The following is a 25,979-nucleotide window of genomic DNA, read 5'->3' as shown; positions in this document are numbered from 1 at the left end:
TCCGAGATCAGGGTGCCAGCATGACTGGGTGAGGGCTCTATTTGCGTGCAGACTTCTTGTTGTATCCTCACATGGCAGAAGGGGCTAGGGAGCTCTCTCGAGCCTCTTTTATAAGGCATTAATCCCGTTCATGAGGGTTCTACCCTCATGACGTAAGCACCTCCCAAAGGCCCCACCTACTAATACCATCATCTTTGAGGGTTAGCATTTCCACCTATGAATTTTGGGGGAATATAAACATTCAGACCATAGCACCCTGATTAGAAATGTGGCTGTATTATTAGAAGCCACTAGAAAGAGTAAGAGTACTGCTCCCCAGGACTTCCTCACCCAACTCAAACCAACTCAGATGCTATATTATTGACAGTAGGGTTTATAGAAATTCCGTTACACACACTTTAAGCTGTTTTTGTGGTTTCTTTGCTTTTAAGAAATGGTAGCATTTCAAGAATTTGCAGGAGCTTTGTTGCCTTCTTGCATGGTTTACTGCCAACTAGTGTTCTTGGCACAACCCTTCACTTTCACTGCACAACGCAGCATTGTAGCCACATTGTCTAGCTCCTCCTAGACAGTGACTCTTGTTTAATCTTTTTTTTCTTTGTGAACCTATCGTGTTGACTTTTTAAAAAAAAATTTTTTTTATCGCAGTAACATTGGTATATAACATTGTATAAATTTCAGGTGTACATCATTATACTTCTATCTCTGCATAGACCACATCATGTTCACTACCCAAATACCAATTACAACCCATCACCACACACATGTGCTGACTCATCCCTTTCGCCCTCCTCCCTCCCCCTTCCCCCCTCCTCCCTCCCCCTTCCCCTCTGGTAACCACCAATCCAATCTCCGTCTCCATGTGTTTGTCTGTTGTTGTTATTATCTACCACCTAATGAGGCAGATCATATGGTATTTGACCTTCTCCCTCTGACCTATTTCACTTTGCATAATACCCTCAATGTCCATCCATGTTGTCACAAAAGGCTGGATTTCATCATTTCTTATGGCTGAGTAGTATTCCATTAACTATCAGGGAAATGCAAATCAAAACTACAATGAGATATCACCTCACGCCTATCAGAATGGCTATAATTAACAAGACAGGAAACAACATGTGTTGGAGAAGATGTGGAGAGAAGGGAACTCTCATACACTGCTGGTGGGAGTGCAAACTGGTGCAGCCACTATGGAAAACAGTATGGAGATTCCTCAAAAAATTAAGGATAGAACTACCATATGATCCAGCTATTCCACTGCTGGGTATTTATCCAAAGAACTTGAAAACACCAATGCGTAAAGATACATGCACCTCTGTGTTCATTGCAGCGTTATTCACAATAGCCAAGACTTGGAAGCAACCTAAGTGCCCATCAAGGAACGAATGCATAAAGAAGATGTGGTATATATACACAATGGAATACTACTCCTGTTTAATCTTGATGCATCAGTTACATAACCCAATCACAGGTCCTAGCCATTAGTAATATAAAATCATTTAGCTAGAAACCAGCAGATTCACACACACAAAGTTCAACAACTTAGTAGTTGTAGGAAATATTAACGAAGCACTCCTACAGGTATGTTTCTTTATTGAGCCTCTAGCTGGGTTGAAATGTCTAGACTAACCTTTGTCTTCAAAGATTATACTAAATTATATTAAGTTTAAGATATTGGGAAAAATCATTTAGATGTCAATAGGAATGGTAGAATGGTTTCAAGTAGGGAAATATCAGTGAATTTGCAAAGATTTTGATCATATTTAACGTTTATTGATTGCATACTGTGTGATAGACATTGGATTAGGTACTGAACTGGCTATCTTTATAGTGAGAAGAAAGTGGGAAAATGACTGTTTCCAGAATATATTATAGTGTTGCTTTATTTTTTAATTCTTTTAGTGTGATGGAGTACTGATCTTTTGAGGATTATCACTAAGATTTTTATTAGATCTTTTTTGATGTGTTATTCTTTTTCCTTTTATGTGAATTAAGTCATACTGTTTTCTGAAATTTGATTTTGATTATATGCGAGAACATAATACATATTATACAAAAATTTGAATATTGACCATATTTACTATAAGTCTAGACAAAAGATGATCAAGGCGTAGTTGGAATGCCATTGTTTCTGGGAACTTCTTCATTGTCAAAAGAATAATTTTCAGTATGAAGTATTAAAGAGATTTTTAGAATCTTTTTAAAACTTATTCTGTCACCTATTCTTTGTCATTTTTCTTGATGTTGTCATCACTGGAGCATTTATCAAATTGAGTTTTATTTTTTGGAGGGGTCATAATTAATGGGGGTTTCTTTGTGAACCTATCGTGTTGTATAAAATATAAATATATATTTATAATATATATTTATATTTTAATATAGTATAAATATAGTATATTTATATATATAGTATAATATACTATATAATATAGTATAAATATAGTATAAAAATAACTATACAAAGACATTGTAATTTATTTTTTAAGTCAGGCAACTTTGAAGATGTACAAAAAATAAATTAATGGACCATTAGGGCACTCTCAAATTATGTTTTTGTAGAAAGATGAAGGATCAGTCCACAACTTAGTACTTTTTTATCTCATTCATTTCAATAGAAAATGCTCATTAGACAAGGGAGGCAAAGTAGAAAGTTTAACCAGTACAAGTGTGTTCTTAACAAGGAAGTTTCAGAAACACTCTAGAGTTTGGCATGAGCTGTATGGCAGTAGGTAAGGGCGCCAGTGAGATGATTGGGAGTACGTTTCAGATGTCGTATTTGATGAAAAGCCATTGCAGCACTTGAATGGAAGAGAGTGACACAGTTAAAATAATATATAACACAACTTTGGTGGTGATGTTCAGAACAGGCTTGCTGAGGGCAGTGTTGGTGGCTGGAGATTTGGTGAGGAATAGCCTGCAGTGATCTAGGCAGAGGTGGCGAGTGTCTTGATTACAGATGTTGCGGGAGAAGCACCGAGAGCATGCAGACAGTAGGCTCCTGAGAGGCAGTTTAGGTTAAGGTATTTGGGAATGAAAACCTTGCCAAGTATGATACGTTTTATCCATGCGTCGTTATGTTTGGGCCCAACTCTGCTATTCTAGGGGTTGGATTTAACCAAAAAATACATAGTTCATGGCACTTCCTAGTTTGAGAAGCTCTTTACTTATAAGATAGATCTTTGGAGTAGGAGTATGGGAGAATTTAACTGTTATTGTTCAGAAGTTTATCACCCATTTTCTCTTTTAGCCAAGTTGTCTGATTCCTTTGTTAGGGTCATTTTGATCATCATTGAGCCTCTCAAATAATTTAACATCCCTATATGAAAAAAAAATCCAGTAAGTTAATTGATTGGAAAAGATAAAATTGCCCTTTAAAAAGTTGCTTTTGTTAGTTTTATTCTGTATAAAAGTGCTTCCTGTTACAATTCTTACAATTCTTCGGCTACATAGTGAAGAATAAACTAGGATGTGATGGCTTCCGTTCCTTTCCCCTCTCCTCCTCCGCCACAGCCTTGGGCACTAATATTGCATTGTTGTTTTGTTAGCTTGCCTCCACAATAATTCTCCTCCCTCTTCTTAAAAGCCTCCATGCCAAACGACAGTGGAGAGCATTCATTCTTGCAATAGATGCTAATTGTGTTCTTAGTTGGGCTCTTGCTGTCATAGTCACAATCACTGTGTCATTGTGCTGGGAGGCTGGGTCAGAGTAGTTATTGTGCAGAGTAATGAATGCTGTTTACTTGTGATGCCTCGTCGCTTGCATCTGGGGGTGAGAACACGCAGTCACTGTAATTTGCCTGGCGAGTGATCAGACTGGTATAAAATAACATCATCTGTAAAGCAAGTTAGCAGTCACAAAGAACTATTCATCTCTTTTTTTTATATATAGAATTTTTAATGAGCAACTTTGAGTAATAGAGCTGGAAGATGTGAGAACAGCTACCTAGTATGTATTACAAAGTATATTTTGGGATCAGGTTTATATATCTGGAAGTTAAAGGAGGGGAAGTGCCAGCTCTGGAAGTGTCTGCTCTGGCTCAGATTGAGAAGAGCTGTTTAACCACAATTAATTATATATTGGATAAGTGACATGACTGGCGTCGATTAGGAACCTGGCTTTGCGTCAGTGTCCCCTTCATGGAACTTGTGAATTCTGAAAGCATAATAATTATATGTGGTTTCCTTGCCTAGTTCTTTCACCTACATAAGGAAAACATATTTTTTATATAATTATTGGAATGGGATGGTACTTATCTGAAGAATTCTGCTGAAGTAGAAGGAAACATTTTGCTCTTTAAATAACCTCGATGATATTTTGCAAGGATCGGTTTTGGAGCTGATTATTTTCTTGACTAACCACATCCTATAGTTGCTTTCTCTCTACCCCACCGCCCATATTTTAAACACTTTTCAAATGTTTGCTCATTAACATTGCTCATTAAAAGTGATCTGGGGAGTGCATTTCAAAGCAGTCTTTTTTTATACTTGTTTCTTCAAGTTTTGTCAAATTTCCAGGAAATAGAAACGGAATTATTGCTTAAAGTGAAATTTAACCTAATATGTTTTTTTTTTTTTTTTTTTTTTTTTATTGCTGAGGAAGATTTGCCCTGAGCTAACATCTGTGCCAATCTTCCTCTATTTTGTATGTGGGTCTGCCCCACAGCACGGCCAACGAGTGGTGTATGTCCGCGCCTGGGATCTGAACCTGTGAAGCCGGGCCACCGAAGTGGAGTGTGCTGAACCCAACCACTACGCCATGGGGCCAATACCCCCTAATATGTATTTTTTATCTGTTCCCTCTTGTCCTGCTTAGTACGCATCTAAATGATTGCTTTTTAGAGAAATGGATATTGACTGGCACGGTGATTTGTATCTCTTGAAGGGAGAGTAAGTGATGTTTGGTGTGACCTGCTCAAATTTTTGAAGTTTGGGGTCTTTTTCATGATCCCAAGAACTTAGACATAGCAAGTGGTTGGTAATTTGGGAGGAGGAAAATATAGGTGAGATAATGTAAGAATTAGATCATCTGCCCATTGTAGGTAAAATTCCTTTTTATTCATTATTGTATGGTATTAAAGTAATAATATGTATAATCCTACCTTTAAAAGCTATGTGAATAATGTATATTCAATGCAGAAAATTTGGAAAATATTTTTATTAAAAAAAAATCAACAGATCACCAATTATCTCTATACCTGCCGTCTAAAATAGCTGTCACTAAGTTTTGGTTTTGTAGATCTATTCTGTGATTTTGTAGATCATTTTTCCATAAACCTTATTTTGAACTCAAGGCCCTTCAGAAATGCAAGTCATTTTAAGTTTCTTGCATAATCTGAGAGCAAATTTCTATAAAAAAATATTTTTTTCTTTTCTTTTTTGCTGAGGAAGATTTGCCTGAGCTAGCATGCATTGCCGATCTTCCTCTTTTTGTGTGTGAGCTGCCACCACAGCATGGCCACTGACAGACAAGTGGTGTAGGTCCACGCCTAGGAACTGCACCCAGGCTGCCAAAGTGGAGCTTGCCGAATTTAACTACCACTGAGGCTGGCCCTATAAAAAATCTTTTGATCAACATTTTCTGATATTAAATGGGTTGAAAATTAAACTTAGGAAAAAACATAGGACTGTGAATAGTTAATATTGAGAATATTTCCCACAGGCTGGCCCCGTGGCTTAGCGGTTGAGTGCACGTACTCCGCTACTGGCCGCCCGGGTTCGGATCCTGGGCGTGCACTGACACACTGCTTGTCGGGCCATGCTGAGGCCACGTCCCACATACAGCAACTAGAAAGATGTGCAACTGTGACATACAACTATCTACTGGGGCTTTGGGGAGAAAAAAGGAAAAAAAGGAGGAGGATTGGCAATAGATGTTAGCTCAGGGCCAGTCTTCCTCAGCAAAAAGAGGAGGATTGCCATGGATGTTAGCTCAGGGCTGATCTTTCTCACAAAAAAAAAAAAAGAATATTTCCCACAATTTCTAAAGTTAACTAGTTTCTTTTTTTTCTAGTTGAGTTGTTCTTTTGACACTAACCTTTTCTATTATTACAAAATAGTCAAATCTTTGTGTATAAATAGAAATAGAAAACATTTCTAATGTGGAAATAGAAAAATTTTCATTGTTCTTCAGGCCTATGGGCTTTAATCAAGCTGAGACTGATTGAATTGTTCTTAATGGAGGTATAAATAGGACCCTAATTCAGAAATTGCCTATTGTTACCTATTTTTTCCCTTAGATAAATGGAAGTCAGTTAAGATATTCTTGGGAAAAGTTGCTTTGTCTCTTCATTTTTTTTAACCTCTTCCCTTTCTTTCCCCCCCATGACAAATTGACATCTGCTTCCGTATAGCTAACTGCTGCTGTTTATTTCTGCTTCTGTGACAGCTAGCCGATGGCGGAGTCTCTTCTCTTCAAATGTCTCACTGGCTTTTCCTTATAGTCCTGTTGCAAGACTCAGCCCTTATAGCAATGGCATTAATACTCCCAGCTTCTCTAAAACCTCAAATCAAGCAATACTAACACCTGAAAGAACAGGTAATATTTCAACTTCTTGACTAGCTGCTTGCTTTGTAATTCAGTCACTGAACACAGCTTAAATACCCATCTTTCATTGACAAGCTTGAGGGTAAACTTAAAATGGAGAGTTTGTGGTGCACACTGACTTTGGGTACAGAAAGGGCTACCTTAATTTATATTTTAACACCGTGAATCTACTGCTCTCGCTTGTGTGTAGTAGGCAGTCTTCCCCAGTTAGCCAAAGCATACGTATATCGTGACGTTTCCAAATGCCTAATGTGCCTTCAAAATTAAATGTCAAACACAATTCAAGTAGTTTTTATTATGATTCAATGTTATAAGCCTTTTATTGCTTGTTTTATTAAATTTTATTTTTCTGGTGGTTTTTTATTAAGCCAGAGCTACATAGAAAAAAACAGTCATAGTAGCTTTTTATGAGGTAAAGGGCTCCCCATTTCCTCATTTGTCTCGGCACTGGTGTGGTTCCATCTCCCAGCTTTCTCCCTTTGGGTCCTTCCTTCCTTGGTTGTCTCATCTCGAGCCATTGCTTTTCCACTTTCATGAGTGGCTATAAGTCCCCTGCGACTACCCTGTTCTCAGTCATGAAGGTTTTGTGAATGCTTCTCTATGTGTGTGTGCCTTTTATGTGCGATATTTTTATTCATTTATAGCACTGCTGTTTATACCTGTTTAAAAAATGGACCAGCCAGATTAAAATTTAATTTTAAATTATGTAATCAATTACTACCAGAGACAAGCATATCTGAGTATTAATTGAAAGCGTACATGGGTATGTATTCTTATACCATGCTTTTAATTGTATACTTATCTAATAGGATGCCGCTTTTAGCATTAGTAATTTTTTTTTATTGTGGTAGAAAACATGAATGAAATCTACTAAAATCTACCCTCTTAACAATTTTTTTAGGGTACAGCACAGAGTAATTTTTTAAATTTTGAAAATTGAATTTGAAGAAAGGAAACAGATGGTTTCGTATATATGAATTATGAACATGTGAAGACGTGCGTATCGTCTCACGGTTAAATGGTGATGTCTTGCTAGTTTCTTGGTGACATTATGAAAACAGGAAAAATACTGCTGACTGTCAATACATGAATTATGAAGCATATACAGATGTCAGTTCTTCAGACTAAATAATAAACATATTTCCATTGTTTTTTAGGTTACACCTCCAGGGGCTCCCCTCTCAGTCCCCAGTCGTCTATAGACAGTGAGCTGAGCACTTCAGAATTGGAGGATGATTCTATCTCCATGGGATATAAGCTACAGGACCTCACTGACGTTCAGATCATGGCTCGTCTGCAAGAAGAAAGTACGTTTCTTTTTTCAAACTAGAAAACTTAACAACTAGAGGCTTCCACTTGAAAGGGGGTGGGGAGGTTTCAGACATTTCTCCCCAGGTAATGGGCAAACAATTAGATTCTTTCTCTCATACTATCCTACTTGGTAGGTGGAGCAGTTAAATGCTTCTCACACTCTCATGAGCATCATAAGGCATCAGGACATATTCTGATCAAAATACATTGATGTAAAGACATTGCTGCTGTAGCCACTGCGGAAACAGTTTATCAGTTTCTTAAAAAGCTAAACATGAAATTTCCATAAGGCCCAGCAAGTTGCACTTTTGGGGATTTATTCCAGAGCAATGGAAATTTGTGTTCACACAAAACCAGTTCATGGTGTTCATAGCAGCTTTGTTTGTAATAGCCGAAAAGTAGAATGAACTCAGATGTCCTTCAGTAGGTGAAAGGTTAATCAAACTGTGATACCTCTACACCATGGAGTACTACTCCACAATAAAAAGGAACAAACTATTGATGCATGCAACATCTTGGATGAATCTCCAGGGAATGAAAAAAGATGATCCTAAGAGACTGCATACTGTATGTAATTCCATTTATGTAGCAGTTTGGAATGACAAAATTTTAGAAATGGAGGAGAGTGGTTGCTGGAGGTTAGGGACAAGGTGTGGGATCTCAGAAGGGAGCTAGGTGTGTTTATTAAAGGGCAACACAAGGGATTTTTGTGGATTTTTGGAACTGTTCAATATTTTGACACTGGTGGTAGATATTTGATCCTATGGTGATAAAATTATGTAGAACTTAATACTAACATACACACATACATGAGTAAAACTGGGAAAAATCTAAATAAGATGGGTTTGTATCACTGCCAATATCCTGGTCGTCTTATTATTCTATAATTTTGCAGAATGTTATCATTGGGGAAATTGGGCAAAGCACACAAGGGATCTCTCTGCATTATTTCTTAGAACTGCATGTGAGTCTATAGTTATCTTAATAAAAAACTCAATTAAAAATACATTGATATACTTCCCAGGATAAATAATTATGGAAGAGAAGATCATTGGAAATTGGACAGTTTATCACTGGTTCTGCAATAAAGTTACAACAAATAATCTGGGAGTGAACGGCTTCAAGGGTATTAATGACATCAAAAGGCACAATAAGATGTAGATCACAGAATGGGGCCAGGCTTGTTTTGGGGTTATCTTTTCAGGCCAACATAAGTAGAAACAGCCAAGTATCATTTAAGCATAATGATTTCCTGCTTTCAGAATTAGTCAAGGCTACTATGACAAACATGGTAATGCTTGTGCAGAATTTAATAAGATACATTTTGAGGGGATAAGTGATTATTTTGTCATTATTTAGTAATAGTAACTCTTTCTAAAAATATATGGCTAAAAGATTAGATGTCAGTTTCAGAAGTTAAGTAGTCAGGGTAGACTACCTTAAAAAAAGTTATGGTACTGGCAATGAGATGAATAACTGGAAACTTTCAGTTTGACTATTTTTAGATGGTTGTCATTTAGGATGACTCGAAACTATTGAGGTACTGAAGTGTCAGTATGCTTTGCAAAAGATAATATTGGTAACAAAACAAAAGAGGTAACCTTGTTAGAAAATACTGTATCCCAGGTTTTAAACTTTCCTTTAACTTCGAAAGTTGGGCTGGGGAGCAGAAGGAATTCCTACCTGGGCAGAGATTTGATTATTTTAATGATCTAACTCACAGCAAACTATTCATGATGATGACGGATAGTTTTTCCTAAGTAGTCTTCCTAAGTCTTTCTCCAGATTTCAGAAGGGATCATTTGGGGAAATTGATAGACAATGATTGATTGAACTGTAGCAGTATGTTTAATCTTCACATACTGGGCATTGGGGCATTGGGAATTGGAATTGGGGCAATCTTTTTGCAAACCAGAATAGTCTAATATTATACATCTGTTGGGTAGATAAATGTATGTTTTTTGGGGATTTAATAAACTAAGCACAAGATAATGGGTCTCCATTTGAATCATTTATTTGGCAAAAATTTTCCTCTAATATTTGATTAATTGGAACTTAATTCATGCTATACTGAAATGTGTTATAAGATAATACTATTTCTTGTTATTTTATAGGTCTCAGGCAAGATTATGCTTCTACTTCAGCATCTGTGTCAAGACATAGTTCCAGTGTGTCACTGAATTCAGGAAAAAAAGGGACATGTAGTGATCAAGAATATGATCGATTCAGTCTGGAAGATGAGGAAGAATTTGATCATTTGCCACCACCTCAGCCTCGTCTTCCAAGATGTTCACCTTTCCAAAGAGGAATCCCCCATTCACAGACTTTCTCCAGCATTCGGGAGTGTAGGAGGAGCCCCAGTTCCCAGTATTTTCCTTCAACTAATTACCAGCAGCAACAGTATTATTCACCTCAAGCCCAGACTCCAGATCAGCAACCAAATAGGACCAATGGAGGTAGGCTGTATGCCCTTTTGGTATTTGATGTGCTTTGATCTTTCATATGTGATCACAAAATGGTTTTAAGTTCAATATAAATAATTGGTAAACGTTTCACAGATTTATTAAGTACATCCTCAAGACCTTATCAGTTTGGTCTAAATTTAAATCTGTAATTAACCAGCTTCTGATTATGGGTCCCAGATTTATAGATTTATAGCTTCAAAGAAACCCCGCCATGATGCAGCTGGCACAGAATGAATCATAAATGTGGAGCATCTTTATGTTGTTGCTAGTACAGCTGTAGGACAGGCAGGGTTGTGCGAGTTGAGGAGTTCATAGTGGAGCCCCATGGAGTCAAAGGCACTGACTTGCATCTTTCCTCACCATTCCTGCAACCTTCAGTCTGTCACTGCCTGTTCCTAGCACAGAATGATGGATGGTAAGCATGGATGATGATGCTTGGAAAGGATGCAGCTTGTGCACATCCAGATTTAGGGAAGTTTGGATTGTGTCTTTCCCTCTAATTTCCTGACATCTAGAATTAAGATCTGTGTAGCAGTAGGGATATGGAGGCTGGTATTTGGCATGGTAATGGAAAGTTGATTTGTCATGATGTCAACATGGTGGGTTGGAATATGTGTCATTCTCTTTTGTATTTTTTTCTCTCTCTCCATCATTTATCTTCCTTCCCCACTCGTAAGAGTTATGGTCCTTGACTTCCAAGAACTATAGTGAGAATAATCATGTGATATTCTAGGCCTGATACGTTTTTATACTAATGATCAGTCAGACCCTCACATACAAATCCCATATAATATGGGGAAACAAACCATATTTGTAGAGTTATAGCTTTTAATTATTATACAGCATCATTTCTCAATGCTGGGCCCAGAAGTGATCAAACAAGTTATTTAAAAATATTGCAAGGCCACCAAATACGAATTGTATTAATGATAACCTGCTATCATGTTGTTAGCTTTTACCTTTTTTTCCTCTGTACTTCTATCATTCATACTAATTGAGAGATCATTTGAAAATATTTAAAGTTTTATAGTCATAATTACCTCTTTTTCAGTATCTTCAGATTTCAAAAGATTTTAAAAGACAACAGTGGCAGCTAAAGACTGTCATAGTGACTAATTTATTAAAGCTCATTATATCAGAAAGACAATATATTCTATGTGCTTAATGAAAGTCATAGCATCATATTTAAAATAGGGGTAGAGGGTACCTAGAGTTGTTTCTCTAAAGGTTTTTTTTTGTTAAGTGTCTTAGAATATCATATCCTACTTGTCAAGCAGATGCTAGCTATGCGTCTTGATTAGTATTGTCAATGGGATCATTGTCCTACCTCAGAAAAGTGGTATTAGCTTACATTAAACACCATTATGAAAAGGATCAGGTTTCCCTGAATCTGTGCTATGATGATTCCTATTAGGAAAGTGGAGACATATCACAGCTTAGTGTCCGACTGTGGCAGTTTTATTTTTCCTAAGGTCTGGTCTCCACATAGAACGGAAAACAGAATACAACAGCAGTTTTCTGGATTGGACTTCTTACTAATTAACTCAGTGGTTGAGAGCACAGGCTCTGGAGTCCAGTAGACTGAGTTCTAGTCTCGTCCTCACTGACGCCTTTCACAGGTTTCTCATGTCTCTAAGCTTTGATTTCCTTGGCTACAAAATGTGGACCAAGTAATATCTCTTTCTTAGAAAACTTAGGTATAATTGCATATCAAATTGTCTGGTACCTATTCTCCCAAGCTAAGCTTGTTTTAAGGAATAAACAAATAATGAAATAAACAAATGAAATAATGACTGTTACATTGCCTGGAGTAAAAGTGCTAAAAAAGTGAAGGTTCTCTCTCCCCTCTCTCTGTTTTTTTTTTTAAATAACTTTTATTACCATATGGCTCAGATACCTCAGCCTTCATTTATTACCACAGAATATTGTTTGAACAAAATTGTGAAATAAGAATAGTAACTTTGAAACTAATCTATCGAATATTTTTCTAAATTACTAAGATAATAGGAAAAAATAATTATTAAATAATTGATCCATTTAAAAATAAAGATAAACCAGAAATGTGTAGTAATTGTATTATTATTATATTTACTGCTTCCATAGCTCCTGTACTGACTAAGTTCAAAAGAGATGGCTGTTAAAAGTCCTTGGAATATTTCTGGGGATCATAGAATTAAAAGGAACATATTTGGAATAATTTGCCAGATATGAAAATTGACTGAATCTTGTAGAATCTTTACTAACTGTAATTTTTAGGGTGCAGCTGGGGTCATCGGTGGCATGATATAATCAGTGTTAGTTCAAGGACCTCCCCTGGACCCTGTATTGACTGTGGAAGGCTAGATCTAGCTGTTTGGTGGGTAATTGAGTATTTCCTTTATTCCTAAAGATTCCTTAGTCTTTGTTCCATAGAGTGGTGAGTCTAGATGCTTCTTTAATAAGAGAAAACTCATTTGAATTCTTCCCTTGGTGTCTTTTCCTCCAGTTTCCTGCTGCATCTCCATCCTTGAAGATAAATTGCTGATTTCTTATGAAGATAGAAGTAGAACATTATTTTTGATTCCTTGAACTTTAAAGTATATATGGCCATTAATATATTATTGATAGTTTGACACAACTCAGAAATCACAGCTTAGCTCCCGGAGGACTCGTGTCCTAAATATTTACACTTGCAAGGCTTTATTTTTAAGAGCATATTTCAGATTTAAAGCTTTGTGAAACTGACTTAATGCTTAAATATAAGTAAACATTAGTTTTAAAGATGGATGCATCTAGATTAACAGAGATTAGAGACATAACAACCAATAGATCCTTGATTGGATCGTGGTATGGGAGAAAAGCTTATGAAAGACATTCTTGAGATGTTTGGGAAATTTTGTGTATGGATTATGAAAACCTAATTTGTTTACGTGTCGTGACTACACTGTGATTCTATAGGATTTTCTTATTCTTAGGAGATAGATTTCAAAGTACCTGAGAAACTTCAGATTTCAGATTTAAAAGAAAACAGTGGCAGCTAAAGAATGACATTGACTAATTTTTTAAAGCTCATTATATCAGGAAGACATTGTATTTGATATGCTTAATGAAAGTCATTGCATCATATTAAAATTCAGGGAGAGGGCATTTAGGGTTGAAGTGTGAAGATGTTGGCAGCTTTTAAATTTGCTTAACAACAGCCAACAGATGTGTATAGATGGAGATGAATTAAATATGGCAAAATGAAAACAACTAGTATATCTAGGTGGAAAACTTACAGATGTTATGATACTACTTTTCAACACTTCTATATATATGAAAACTTTTATAGTCAATAGTTGGGAAATTAGAAAAGAAATGAAACAACTCAATTCATTTTCTGACTAATAGCATATATTTATTTCCCTATGCCTCCTTGCTACTTAAAGATATATAGTCAAAGTAATTTAGTCTTGTATTGATAGAGGCTCACTTTTTCATGCCACTTAGTATGATGTTCAAAAGATGTAGATGTAGGCTCTAGACTTTATCTCTTCTCTTGACTTCGTCACTCCTACCACACACCCTCTGTCAACACATAGTATCTGCTGAATGTGTTAAATGCCTGCTGTTTGGGTCTAGGAACTTTAATAGGAATTTGGGAATATGACACATATGCTTGTTAAAAATAGGCCTCAAGGAGATAATGAGGAAAATGGACAAGAGATCTAACAGTCAGTGGCAGTATGTGAGCATTATTACTCTAGAAATATGCACAGGGAGTAAGGAAGTGTGTGAGTGGTAGATACCTCAGCTGAGTGGTATATAGAAAATCTTCTCTAAGGAGGGGGATAGTTGTGCTAAATCTTAAAGAATTAGTAAAAGCTAGGTGGATATAATACTCTCTTTCTGGTCTTCTATTGTAGTGCTCTTTACAATTTCTTGTTATACTTTCTTATGCTTATTATATAATTCTGCTTATTATACTTGTTGAATTTTCTGTCTTTTCCCTAGACCACCCCAAGGAGGTGAAAATTGCCGGACAGGGCTACAATGAATGGCTATAAGTAATGTAGAATGAGCAGTGCATGAGAGGGAAGAGGGAAGAGATGAGTTTGGTTTTGCCCTTGAACACATTTTGGACTAGTATTCAAGTGTATCATTTGTTTTCTGATTGAGCTTGAAAGAAAACGACCACAAACTTGAGTGTTCTGATATGTATACTTTAGTGTTTTGGGATATATATTAATAAAGATAAAAATATCTTATAGAATTGGGAGGGTGAAAAACATCTGAGATATTACAATGGTTTGTGGTCCTCCAAAGTTCAACCTAATCTTTCAAAATGTTATTATTTAATTTCTCCCATTTGGGAGAAACTCAGTTTAATTTTAAATTTATTTTAGTTTTTCTCCTTAGGATCGATAGTGGGGAAAAAAGGGTTGAAAGACACTGGTCTAGATGATAAACTTGAGAGTTGGGGACTGTACCAAATACACTGTGGTATCCCCAGTATCTTCTAGAGCCCCTGGTGTCTAGTATGCACACAATAAATACTTGTTCACATGTTCATTCACTCATTCCACAAAGTGGGGAAGGGTATCCAAGTGGAGGGTCCAGCATGCTCACGGTACAAGGGAGCGTGGAGTATTTGGGAACTTCATTTGCGCACTATGGTTGGAGAGTAGGCTGAGTGGTGGGGGTTGCAGGAGATAAGGCTGGAAAAGTATGTAGAGCCATTACCTTGAAGGGTCTCCTCTAGGCTCTGCCCAGGAGCTTGGGCTTTCAGATGAAGGTGAGGAAGAGTAATTGGAAGGTTTTAAGCAAGAGGGTGACTAGACTTGCGTTTGTTCTCTAGGAAGAGTGGAAGTGGCTGTATGGAAGGTGGATTGGAGGAAAAAGACAGGGGTGCATGGAGACCAGTTAAGAGGATTTTGTGAAAATGTGGGTGACAAATAATGAGGTCCAAACTAGGTGGTAGTGGAAGATTCATTAAATATTTATGAGGCAGAATTGACAGGATTTGGAGTTTGAGGGTGAAGAAGGGAGGTGAATCTGATGAGATTCCCCAGACTTCTGGATTTAGGTAACTTGCTGGACAGGCTACAATCAATGGATGTAAGTAATGTGGAATGAGCTGTGTGTGAAGGGGAGAAAGAAATGAATCCAGTTTTGAACTTGAATGGTTTTTGGCTTATTAGTCAAATATATCCTTTGTTTTCTGAGCTTGAGTGACCTGATATATATACTTTAGTTTTGGGGGAATATGTATTAATAGAAAGAAACTATCTTGTAGAGTTGCAGTCTTGCAGCTGATTTCTAATCTCAGCAACACTGAGATCTGTGTGTGACTCTCTGCTGCCCTTTGGTGGCAGAAGATGTCCTTAGCAAGGAGAAAGAAATGGAAGCATTCTCTCTTTTTCAAGTCTCCAATGGTTTGGTGGCATACTCATGAGAGTTAAAACTTTTCAGAAGTGAACATGGCCATGTTGATATGATGACTGGATATCTCAAAAACATCTTAAGTTAAATTTAATAATTTCTTCTATTTTGATATACTAGCAAAAGATTCAGTAAGTGTTGGTTTTGACTCTTGTAGGTTTTTTTTTTTATTAACATGTAAATTTTTAGAGCTTCTTTTTTTAAAAAAACTAAATGGCTGTAAGATTATTTTCTAACCTCACTTTGATACAATTTTATCCACTTATTGTATAGGAACAAATAGCTAACTGATTAGCTAATCTTCACCTCTTTTTATAGAACATGTGTTTTCTTTTTTTTTTTTATTTCAGTAACATATAAATTTCATGTGTACATCATTATATTCTGATTTCTGTGTAGATTACATCATATTCACTACTCAAAGATTAATTACAATCCATCACCACACACATGTGCCTAATCACCCCTTTCGTTCTCCTCCCTCCCCCCTCCCCCCTTCCCCTCTGGTAACCACCAATCCAATCTCTATCTCTATGTGATTGTTTGTTATTGTTTTTATCTTCTACTTGTGAGTGAGATCATACGGTATGGTATTTGACTTTCTCCCTCTTACTTATTTTGTAATACCCTCAAGGTCCGTCCATGTTGTCACAAATGGCCGGATTTCATTGTTTGTTATGGCTGAGCAGTATTCCATTGTGTATTTATACCACATCTTCTTTATCCATTCGTCCCTTGATGGGCACTTAGGTTGCTTCCAAGTCTTGGCTATTGTGAATAATGCTGCAGTGAACATAGGGGTGCATGTATCTTTACGCATTCGTGTTTTCAGAAAATGTGTTTTCTTTTAACAGTCTATGTGGTGGAACCTTTCTGGAGATAATGTGTTTTCCTATACAGGAGATCAGTCTTATTTAGCTTGTTATATAATTCATAACGCACGTGATTTTTATTTTTTACTGAGCATAGTATGATTGATACTAGTATTTACTTTTGAAAGCTAGTGTTTTAATTGGCATAACATTTGTGATTTTTAACTTAGTAAAATTTTTGTCTCTTCTAGACAAGCTCCGAAGAAGTATGCCTAATCTAGCTCGGATGCCAAGTACAACCACCGTTAGTAGCAACATTAGTTCTCCAGTCACCGTGCGAAATAGTCAGAGTTTTGACTCAAGCTTGCATGGAGCTGGAAATGGAATTTCGAGAATACAGTCATGTAGTAAGTGTAGCAATTTTTAATTTTTTGTAATTTTTAATTAGTTGTAACACTATTAAGAATATATCTTACTATTCCATTTCTTCTTTTTTTCTCTTAAGATCATTACAGGAAACTTTTCTCCTTGTCTTGTGACTAATTTTTTTGTATTGCGTCATTACAATTGAGTAGTATTTTTACCAGTGCCTATGTTACCAATTAATAATTAGTAAATTACAGTCACATGCTGCATAATGATGTTTCGGTCAACAGCGGACCCCATATATGACGGTGGTCCCATAAAATTAGTACCATAAGCCTAGGTGTGTAGTAGGCTGTACCATCTAGGTTTGTGTAAGCACACTCTGTGATGTTCACACAGCAACAAAATAGCCTAACAACACATTTCTCAGAATGTATCCCTGTTGTTAAGCAATGCATGACTATATATCTCTAATCCTTTATATCTAAGGATAGCAGTAGAAACACTAAATGGTGATTAATTTGTCCATTCATCATACAAAAATAATCTCTATTTTCTATGCAGATCTGCTTCTTTGTAGCTGTCTACTTGATACCGTTACTCTGAAGAAAGCGCATTTATTTTGTCTAGCTGTTACTTTCCTCTTGTTTTTCACCAGTCCACAGCTTTGTCCCACTCCCCCAAAATGAAGTTATATTTTAGAGTGTCTAAAGTAGTATTTAGCTACTCCATTTCAGCTTAACCACACCGTCTGTCATTCATTCTCTATATGTTTTACCCAGCAGTGAGCAGTGCAGTGAGCATTAAGTCTCGTGTTTGTGTGTTTTCACTTTGTTGAGGATGTGGTGGTTCCAGGTTGTTTCCCCCCATTCCTGCTTATGCTGTCTATATGGGTAGTTGGGGTTAAGTCCAAGACTGACCCCTGGGAGGCAGACTCAAGGTCCTAGTCTCAGTATCGATGTGCCCAAACCTGGGAAGCCTGCAGTGTGTTCATAGTTTGCTGGCCAAGAGTCATCAACCAGATGTCTAAGTCTGCCCCCAGAGTGGTTTATTTACAGCCTTTCTCCCTTGGATCCAATTTTGGGGATCAAGTGGTATTTCCCCAATACATGATGGTTTTTCATTTCTTTCTGTCTTAGTTCCTAAAAACAATATGATGACATTTACTCTGCACAAGGAACTGTGCTAACTGATTTATATTCATTATCTTATTTAGTTCTGCCAGCAACTAACTCTCTGAGGTAGTGTCTATTGTTGTTCCCATTTTGCAGATGAGGAAACAGTTTTATAGGTTAAGTAGCAGTTTGCCCAAGGCCATGCAGGAGAAGGAACAGAGATGGAAACAGTTCTGATTACCCCATAGTTTATGCTTTTCACTACTATGACATTCTGACTCCCACATGCTGTTCTCTCCTCATTTTCATCAAGTTTATTCCTATTTACCTTTATAGTACAGCCAAATACCACATCCTTTGAAAGGGCTCCATTGATGACCCTAATAGAGTCCCCCGTGTACCCTCAAAACATGTCTAGAATGAATTAGATTTTTGGTGCTTTCCTCTTATTCATGGTGTCATATTTTACTGTCATTATTTTTATCTTCCCTACCAGATTATCAGCTCCCTCTGGGCTTGGACTGTAGTTTATCTGATTTTCTGTCCCCAGCGCCTGGCATGCTGCCTGGCACATAATGAGCTCTCAGTAAAGGTTTGAATGAATGAATAAATGAATTCCATAGGGTTGTATCTTAGGGCTTGTTCTGTTAATATTTGAATTAATGACTTGTGTAAAGACACAGAAGACAACCAGTGCAATTTGCTAATGGTGGGAAACTGAGAGGACTACTAATTTTAGGTCAGGAGGTTAGGACAATGGGCCAGATCTATCATGATGGAATTTAACTGAGATAAATATACAGCTCTATACTTGAGTAGAAAAGTCAATAGTATAAGCATAGAATGGGAAAGTATGGTTTTGACAGTAGCAAATATAGTAATGGTTAGGAATTTTGGTTAACTCTAACTCAGTGTGGTTAATAGCATGATTTGAGTGCCAGAAAAATGTATGTAACCCAAAATATAATAGAATGTACACTACCCAGAATGGCCAGTTTTGGTGGAAGTGCTCAAAAAATGATGGAAACATGTCAAAAGGATATAGGAAACAACTTGAAGCTCCAATGACCAAATCTGGGACAATTTGAGCCACAGAAAAAATAATTATATTAAAGGATTATAACCCATAGAATAAAATAAATAACCATGGGTTCATACTTAATTGAATAAATGAATAAATGGAGGAGGGGAAATTCTTCTTTACAGTAGAATTCCAATTAATAAAAGTAAGAGAAATAAAATGGAAAAATCATTGTTTGTAAGCCAAGAATAATGAGAGAAAAAAACCTGGGAAGAGTGATAATGTGTAAGAGAAGGGCGGTCATAAACGTGTTTCAAAGTTTAGGATTCTGCTCTCATTTACTTTTATTCCTAAGCATTCTAAGCGAATATTCTTTATACATTGAGTTCATATCATGAAGATTCCTAGTTCTGGACCATTTTACTCTCTGGGAAGAACCAAGATAAACAAAATTGGAAAGGCAGCATGGTGTAGAAGGAAGAACACTGGCTTTAAGTCAAAAACTTGAGTTTGGGTCTTTTCTTAATCATAAGCTTTTGGCCAAGTTAGGTATCCTTTCTGGATTTTTCTTTTCTCTTTTGTAAAATTAGGATTATGTCTATTAATTTTAACTAGTTTCTCTTAAATATCATTTTTTTTTAAATCAAGAGTGGTTATCTCTTTTGTGTGTAAGAGATAATAGGATTATTTTCCTGAATAACTGTTCTGTAATTTCATTTCAGTCACATTGATTGGGATTTCACTGACTTTGTAGGTAAATTTTAGGAGACTTGGTATCTTAACAATATTAAGTCTTCTAATTCATTAACATGGAACATTCATTTATTTAGATCTTCTTTCACGTCTCTTAGCAAAGTTTTGTAGCTTTCTGTATACGGGTTTTATATTTCTATAGTTAAGGTTTATTCCCTAAGTATCTGATTTTTAAAATGTTTTTATAAATAGTATTTTTTTCAAATTTTAGTTTATACCAGTTTGCTGTATTTATTAATATAGTTGGTTTTTGTAATTTGATGTTGTATTCAGCGATTTTGCTAACTTCATTTATCCTAATAGTTATAGAATCTGGAATATATCTGATAAAATGAATGCATATGAACACCAGCACATATTCGAGAATGTTCACAAAACTCTAAACTGGAAATAACCCAGCTTTTCATCATCAGGAGAATAGATTGTGACTTTCATACAATGGAATACTACTTAGCGATGCATCAACATGGATGAATCTCAGAAACATAATGTTGGGTGAAAGAAGCCAGACACAAAAGAGAACATACTACGTAATTCCATTTATATGAAGTTCAAAATAGGAATAACCAATCAGTGGTGATGAAAGTGAGAATAACAGTTGCCTTTGGGGGGTATTGATTGGGAGGCAGCATGAGCGTGCCTTCTGAGGGCTGGTAGTGTTTTATATCTTGATATCGATAGTGGTTACATGAGTAGGTTCACTTTGAAATTTCATTGCGGTCTAGACTTAACGTTTGTGTACTTTGTGTATGTTATGTTTCAAAAGAAATTGGGCCAAATTTATATACTGAATTTTTTACTAGACTTTATTTATTTTTTTTTTAGCAGTTTTAGGTTGATAGAAAAATTAAGCAAGAAGTACAGAGTTCCCATATACCCCCCTTCTGGTTTCCCTTATTATTAATATCTTGCAATAGTGTGGTACATTTGTTACAACTGATAAGCCAATATATTGAAATATTCATAGTTAGAAGCTACTAAATTAAGGAATTGTAGAATTGGTTGGAAAGGATCTCAGATGATTAGAAGTTCACTGTGTCCCAGAAACTCGTTGGGAACAGAACTCTAGCAGAATCTTACCTAGATCTTACTTTTCATTGAAGTTTTTTTGTGTGTGTGTGAGGCAGATTGGCCCTGAGCTAACATCCATGCCAATCCTCCTCTTTTTGCTGAGGAAGACTGGCCCAGGGCTAATGTCCATACCCATCTTCCTCCACTTTATATGGGACGCTGCCACAGCATGGCTTGACAAGAGGTGCGTTGGTGCGCGCCTGGGATCCGAACCGGTGAACCCCGGGCCGCTGCAGCAGAGCGCGCACTTAACCGCTTGCACCACCAGGCTGGCCCCTCATTGAAGTTTTTTACTACATGTACATTAGCGTTCCTATGTAGATTTCAACTAATATACACTTGAGCAAAACTATTATTTTAAGGAAACATTTTCAAGAGATATTAAATAAAACCATAGACATTTTTTGTGTTTCTCCTCTCTTATTTTTATTTCAAAAGGATATTTATTGTATATTTTATGGCTAAGTAAGTTCAAATCAGTTAGACTGTTTTAGAAAACAGGGTCTGTTTTTGTTTAACTGAATTGCACAGACTAGGGCAGCAAGGGCTAGAGTCGTTAGTGAACAGCAGGCAGAGGTGTGTGCATAAGTTTGCATGAAATTTGTGATTAATATATTTCCCTTGGAGAAAAGAATTATAAAATTTAAAAATTTCTGCCAAATAGTTCATTGTTTTTTAATGTGAAATGATACACAATGCTAGGCCATTGATGAAGTTTTTAAGGGTTCTTAACCCAGAGAGCTCCCTTCATTTCACAGATTTTGCTCTCGTTATCAATGTAATAATAGCTGGCACTGTTGAGAGGTTACTAAATGCCAGGTACCACTATAAGGCTTTATATGGATGAACTCATTTAATCTTCCCATCAACCCTATGAGATAGGTAAATGTCATGATGAAACACTATTTAAGAAATATACCTATAATAAGCTGTTTGTACCTACCAGTGTCACCTGTCTGCCTTTCTATAATTACAGCTATTAAATCATCTCCTTGTACTTTTCTTGAAACCATCCCCAAAGCAACCATCAAGAAATCCCAGTGTCTTCCAAGCAAGCAAGGAAGAATTGTCCTTTGAGAACACAGAGATGATCAAATTTGTTAAAACAAAGGAGGTTGTTTTTAACTGGCGTCTAAATATAGTTAGGCACTCAAAAATGTTGCTGATTGAAAAAATACGAGACTCTCTTGTCAGAAATTAGAATTTTCCAGTACTAAATGCTGTCTGGAACCCACATTTCATTTATCTACTTCTATATATATATTACTCTTTCAGACAATATCGGCTTTTTCTTTCAGACAATATCGGCTTTTTTGAATATAACACACATTTAGACAGCGGTAGAAGTTTTCTCTCATGTGCATGTCGTTTTCTCTTCTAGTTCCATCACCAGGACAGCTTCAACACCGAATCCACAGCGTGGGGCATTTCCCAGTGTCTGTCCGACAGCCTCTTAAAGCCACGGCCTACGTGAGTCCAACCGTTCAAGGCAGCAGTAATATGCCTTTATCCAACGGCTTACAGTTACATTCCAGCACAGGAATCCCCACACCTAACAAAGCTGCCGCTTCTGGGATAATGGGCCGCAGTGCGCTTCCAAGACCTTCATTGGCAATAAATGGGAGTAACTTGCCTCGAAGCAAAATTGCACAACCTGTTAGAAGGTAACAATCTTTGTTTGTCTACGTAACTTCATTTGCAGTTTGATATTAGAAACTGCTCCCAGAACCCTCTTGACTTTTCCTTTATCTCAGTCTAACCCTAGTAGGTCACCCTACCTTTTATGGCCTGCCTTGTGTCCTCCTTCCTCTGGAAAGTGATGGGATAGGGGTGTGTCTGTGTGGTCAGGTCCCCTTCCCTCTGATCTCACCTTCCCTCCGTCCCTCAGCACTTCACTCCTGTGCACTATTTGCTTTTGCGTTAATTTACCAGGTAAGTGCCCCTCCAGAGCTTTCGTCTTTTCCTTCCCCCAGGTTATTTGCACGGCCTGCTCCCTCCTACCTTCAGGTTTTTGCTCAGATGACACTCTGTCCAATGTTAACAACTCCTATAAGAGTTCCCCTTCTCCTTTTATTTCCCTATAGCATTTACCACCATCTGATAGATTACATATTCTATTTATCTATTAGTTTACGGTCTGACTCTCCTCACTGGAACATAAGTCTCACGAAGGGGGTAGTTGATTCTTTGGTTCACTGATATATATATCCCCAATGCCATGAACTATGCCCAGCACAGGACAGGACTGCAAATATTGGTTGAATTAATAATTCTTGATGAAAATGAGCAAAAATGTATTAGGCACATGTGTGCACATCCTCCCCCCCACACTCATGGTTTAAAATCATCTTAGTGATGTTTAGCTGGGATTTTATCAGCTTATGTTGGTAAGTTCGGTATGGTCAAGGTAGAATTTATTTTTCAAAATTCCAGATTATTTGCAGGGCACATATTAGACGCGTTCATGGTCACGGTGTCCCCTTCTTGAACTGGATATCCTGGAGTGTTTGACGTTAAAAAAATTCCATAACTATGGGTTGAGGAGAGTTTGGAAGATGAGACAGTGGAGGCAGTAAATGCAGACAACTCTTCCAAGAAATTAGGATATGAAGGAGGAGACGGAGGGAACCGTAGTGCAAGTTTGAAAGAGATGTGGGAACAAGTAATGTTTCTTTATGTGTCAGTATGTATAAATAGTTTAGCTTTTTGTTTTCTGATTAGAAGTAATAGCTGCTCAGATCAAAAACAAATTCAGGGGGCCGGCCTGGTGGCGCAAGTGGTTAAGTGCGCTCGCTCTGCTGTGGGGGCCCAGGGTTCACTGGTTTGGGTCCCGGGTGCGCACCGACGCACTGCTTGTTGAGCCATGCTGTGGCGGCGTCCCATATAAAGTAGAGGAAGATGGGCACGGATGTTAGCCCAGGGCCAGTCTTCCTCAGAAAAAAGAGGAGGATTGGTATCAGATGTTAGCTCAGGGCCGATCTTCCTCACAAAAAAAAAAAAAATTCAGAAACTATTGAAAAACACACAAAAGTAAATAAAGGCTGACCCATAATCTTGCTACCCAGATAGACATCGTTTTGGTGCATGTTTATTCAGTAAACTGTGGCTTATTCTCCGCAGCGAATGCAGAGCTGTGTTATGTTTATGGCAGAAGAGAATCACGTTATTTGATGTAGATGAGTTATTGTGACCCATCCATTTACCCTTGGATATATGTCTCCAAACTAACCTCCTGGAAGGGTGGTCACTGCCAGACTAGATAAGAAGATCTGTTTCCCCAAACTTAGGCAAAGGTATTCTTTTTAAATTCTTTGCCAATATGATAGGCAAGTCTTTGATTTTTTGTAAAGTTGAAAATTTCTTCACATTAATTTGCTATTTGTATTCAATGAAGTAACGATTTATGTTTTTTAGGCCACTTTTCTGTTGAGGAGTTTATCTTTTTCTTCCTGATTTTAAAATATTCTTTATACACTAAGGCTTTGATCATTTTTCACTTCTGTTGCAAGTCTGCTTGTGCCCGTATGACGTGCATGGCCCTGCTGAGAACTAGGTGTCAGCAGACGATCCTGTTGAAGGCCCAGAAACACAGGTGCACTTGGGGAGGTGCCGAGAGGTTGTCACTCCCGCAGTGGAGGAGCATATACAGCAGAGTGGGTCACAGTAAGTGATGTGACTTACAGGATTATTAACGATCTCTTTCCTTTTTTCATCCTTTTATAGTTTCCTTCAACCTCCAAAGCCTCTGTCTTCACTCAGCACTCTGAGGGATGGAAACTGGAGAGATGGTTGCTACTGAAGCAATTTTTTGTACCCTTGAAGAGTGGGAAAGAAGTGGAAATGAGGGTTTTGTTACCCAGCTGGCTGGGTAGCAGTGGATGTCGGGATATTCTTTCCCTTTTGCATTTTAACATATTTACTGCATTGTTTTTCAATGGACCAATCACCAGAGACTAATTATTGCACTTAAATATTTGCCTGAGGTACTGCAACATTCTCAAATCCATGGTTGCAGTATTGTGACACTTAGATCTAGGAAGTTTTTGTAGACCTGCTATGTACCTGAATACTTTTTGAGAGAATGGAGATGGATCAATAATGCTTTCTTTGCCATATGAGTTTTTTAAAGTAACTCGATTTACTTACGTGTTCTAAACATCTTCCCATTACATGTTCTGTATTTTAATACACTGCATATTTACAACTAGGTTCTATAATGTATGCTTTGAGATTTACTTTTTTATAGTTTACAGGAATTTTATTTTTTGTGCCTATTTCTTTTTACACCTATGTGAACCACTATGGAACAACTTAAATTTTGTGCCATAAAAATATTTTTGTGGTAAGGTACTATTTTTTTAGCTCTAGGGATATATCAGCAAAAATCCACCATACAATTTGAGAGACATAATTTTATGTTGAATGAGCACAACGTAATCTGAAGCATTGCAAGGAGATAGCCAGACAGCAGAGTTCAATGGTCTTGTCTTTTTCATTGTTAATTTATTGTCATACATGGGTTTCCTATTTATAATGGCATCACAAGCTCATTGCACTTAATACCTGCAATGTTTGCTACTGTACCACAATTGATTTTCAATACTTTATTACAGAGGATGAAACTGTAATGTTTTATTAACAATGCTTCTGGAAATGAATGCATTTTAAAGCAAATAAATCTTTTTGATAGACCTTTTACAAAACCCATTTGCACTAATGAATGCTTTCTTATGGTATATGACCTAATATTTGTTACTGTGTACACTGCTGTTTTGGAATGTTCAGAAATAAAGACTATTTCAGCAATATCAGGTCATGCATGAATGTGCAGTATAAACAGTAGAAATACCATATGTACGTTTCACTACAGTTGTGAGAGCAGTTATTGTTGCTGTGTTCTTGTACAGGGCACTTATATCTAAAGCGGGTACACAGAATATTCACATTTGTAAAAATTATTTCTCACTCTAAAAATACTTCTGATAAGAATTGTGAGGCTTTAGTTTTGCAGTGAGGTTTATGTCCCATTTAGCAAGGCCATGAGAACACAAGTAGCCTCTTGCCTAGAAACACATTTATGGATATACTCTGTCAGTGGCGATTTTAATATTTTATGGGGGT

General features: G+C 37.0%; 1 protein-coding gene across 3 annotated transcripts in view; it reads left to right on the top strand.

Annotated features, from left to right (window-relative positions):
* Positions 1 to 25,666, top strand: part of SLAIN1 (SLAIN family member 1) — a 58,615-nt gene extending 32,949 nt beyond the window's left edge. The window contains exons 3-8 of one of the 3 annotated variants that reach the window (XM_014781811.2): positions 6,386 to 6,535; positions 7,702 to 7,851; positions 9,970 to 10,311; positions 16,784 to 16,939; positions 22,240 to 22,522; positions 24,582 to 25,666. In XM_014781811.2, the coding sequence (XP_014637297.2) occupies positions 6,386 to 6,535; positions 7,702 to 7,851; positions 9,970 to 10,311; positions 16,784 to 16,939; positions 22,240 to 22,522; positions 24,582 to 24,657 (1,157 nt within the window). In that variant the 3' untranslated portion in view covers positions 24,658 to 25,666. The remainder of the gene's footprint in view (positions 1 to 6,385; positions 6,536 to 7,701; positions 7,852 to 9,969; positions 10,312 to 16,783; positions 16,940 to 22,239; positions 22,523 to 24,581) is intronic. The other 2 variants (XM_087435955.1, XM_014781812.2) reach the window with 2 other exon arrangements.
* The last annotated feature ends 313 nt before the right edge of the window (positions 25,667 to 25,979 follow it).

This window comes from Ceratotherium simum, chromosome 10, assembly GCF_057802395.1.
Source record: "Ceratotherium simum simum isolate JZ-2026a chromosome 10, ASM5780239v1, whole genome shotgun sequence".
NCBI classification, from domain to species: domain Eukaryota; kingdom Metazoa; phylum Chordata; class Mammalia; order Perissodactyla; family Rhinocerotidae; genus Ceratotherium; species Ceratotherium simum.
The sequence above is the reverse complement of the archived record's forward strand: the minus strand, read 5'-3'. Positions and strand labels throughout refer to the sequence as shown.